Here is a 2,261-nt window from a genome sequence, read left to right as displayed (position 1 = left end):
TCTGGTGCAAATTACTGACCTCTGTCATCATTTTAAGTGGGGGAACTTGCACAATCGGTGGCTGACTAAATACTTTTTTGCCCCACTGTATCTCCCCCCTGACCTGTCATCTGTGATTTATATTTACAGAGACAATACTCCACAGCATGTGCTCCTATATTAGAAACATACTATAACCCTGCAGTTACACACATGTTGTCAGCACACTGACAACATGTGTGTAGTGCTATACTATTCAATGAAGCCTAATCACTCTTTTTCCCAAATGTGAGAAAAATAAAATATTCATATTTTGCATGATCTAATTTAAATTCAAAAAACCTGTCACATTGATAGATGCCTCTGATTTTAAGCCTCTAGCCATCAGTTACTAATACTTGTCACCTACCATTTGACAATTTTATAGGCTATGCCAGACCATATATTGCCACCACTGTTCTTAATAGTGATGCATGTGAATTATTTAATGCTAATGTTCTAATCCCTCAAAATAGAAATGGTTCTGATTTTTTACATAAATTTTTTTTACATCTTATTCTTTATGAAAGCAAGAGCAAGTTAAGAACCAATGTAAAAACAGAATTCAAAACTAGGTCTGCCTAACATTTTATATAAGCTCAACAAAGAAAAGGCTTATGTGATCAGGGAGCACATAAGCCTTTTCTTTGTTGATATATCACCATATAATACCTAAAAGTTAACCAATTTTTTCTAAAAACAGCTTAGAGTCACTGAAAAAAAGACAAGATTAAAGTCACTTCTATGAATCAATAATTTCCCCATGACCCTCAGAGAAAGACAAAAACTTTAAACTGTCTCTAAAGTCTGCAGACTCTGCTACAAACTGAGGTCAGTGGGCTTTTCTGGAAATTGTAACTTTATTTTCCAGACAACTGATTAGTTCTGCATGTATTAATGATTTCTATTACACTGTTCCAGGTCACTTTGGGTGTACAACGAACGGGTACTCATGAGAGCTTTCAAGAGAAACAAAGCTTTCTTGCTCCCCTTAAGTGTTTGCACCTTCTTGATTTACACACTACAAGCCACCTTTTCATGCACCATACTAACATGTTAACTTTTTGTAGGGCTAAATATGTATGGCTGAGGCTCATGAGAATCACTCACTTTTTTTAAGAGACCAAAATGTGATTTCTTAAACATAAGTCATGACAGGATAATCACAGTGATTGTCCAATTAATGGCAATCCATTCAGAAGTTATTTTCTTCAGAATATTAAAAGGTATTCATTGTTTAAAAAGAATGAGGCAAAAAATGGATTATGGGTCCCATAGATTGATTAAAACAGATTTAAAAGCACACCTCATGCTGATCAGGACGTCTCCATTCCTGAAGATGAAGAGCAGTATATTGTCTTGTGTGACATCATGAAAGTTTGCATTTTTTTCATTTGCAAAGAAAAGATCTGGTTTCCATAAACACTGGAACATTTTGGGATCAACAGTTAGTGCTTCACTCTTATAATCTGTAGGAAGCTGTAGACGAGGGTCATTCCATCTTTGTCGAAGAAATATATTTACTCTGTAGTCCTGCAAAGACAAATATTGTATTAATAATTTGCACTACATCAACTCCTACTTGTTAGGGCTAATATTTAAAATGAAACATATTGTGAAACTTTTCTTTTTTTTATTCTGCTATTTTTCTTAAGTCTGGCCATACTTGTGCAATCCTATTTTTTTCCATATGTCGCCAATAAACAGCTGTATCCTGAGTCAGTCTAAAACAGTAACATGTAGCAAGTGTCTGCTCAATTCTTCAGTATTAATAATACTAATGTAGTTATGGTGATTCATTCATTTAACAGAATACAGTGAATGACTATCATTAATGCAATGCATATTTGTAAAAATATACAATCTGCATCTTTATCTTATCTGCATCTCTCCAACATTTAGTAGTTTGAGCCAAATTCCATTAATCTAATATGCATTGTTTGTAGCTGTATTACCATAGTCGTCTCCTGGATAGACCCAAAGCTGTTAATGAAGATGTTCACTCTGGACTCAACTGGGATACCTGAGATATAGACACAAGGACACAAAGCAATATAAAGTAAGATGATTCTAAAAGAAGGGAGTGCATACTGAATAAATTAGTAAACATTCTTTTACTGGTCAGCAAGTTACCCCATGTGATCATGCAAACACAGGTAAAAACAAAACAAAACAAAAGAAACGTGCATTTTTACAACTTTAAAAAAGGATTTTTTTATCTTTTGCATTGGTACCAAACAGTA

The 2,261-nt window shown here is 34.1% G+C and overlaps 1 protein-coding gene across 1 annotated transcript in view; it reads right to left on the bottom strand.

Annotated features, from left to right (window-relative positions):
• The window catches only part of LOC102302659 (glycine receptor subunit beta), a gene marked incomplete at both ends in the record, with an annotated part of 5,810 nt that extends 3,769 nt beyond the window's left edge, over window positions 1-2,041 (bottom strand). Inside the window, 2 exon segments of the mRNA XM_005953228.2 lie at window positions 1,325-1,551; window positions 1,974-2,041. Of these exon segments, the coding sequence (XP_005953290.2) occupies window positions 1,325-1,551; window positions 1,974-2,041 (295 nt within the window).
• Between the last annotated feature and the right edge of the window lie 220 nt (window positions 2,042-2,261).

Source organism: Haplochromis burtoni, unplaced genomic scaffold, assembly GCF_018398535.1.
Source record: "Haplochromis burtoni strain Fernald_Lab_line unplaced genomic scaffold, NCSU_Asbu1 Contig_3360, whole genome shotgun sequence".
In the NCBI taxonomy this organism is placed as follows: Eukaryota; Metazoa; Chordata; class Actinopteri; order Cichliformes; family Cichlidae; genus Haplochromis; species Haplochromis burtoni.
Note: the sequence above shows the minus strand (reverse complement) of the source record. Positions and strands in the feature narration are given on the sequence as shown.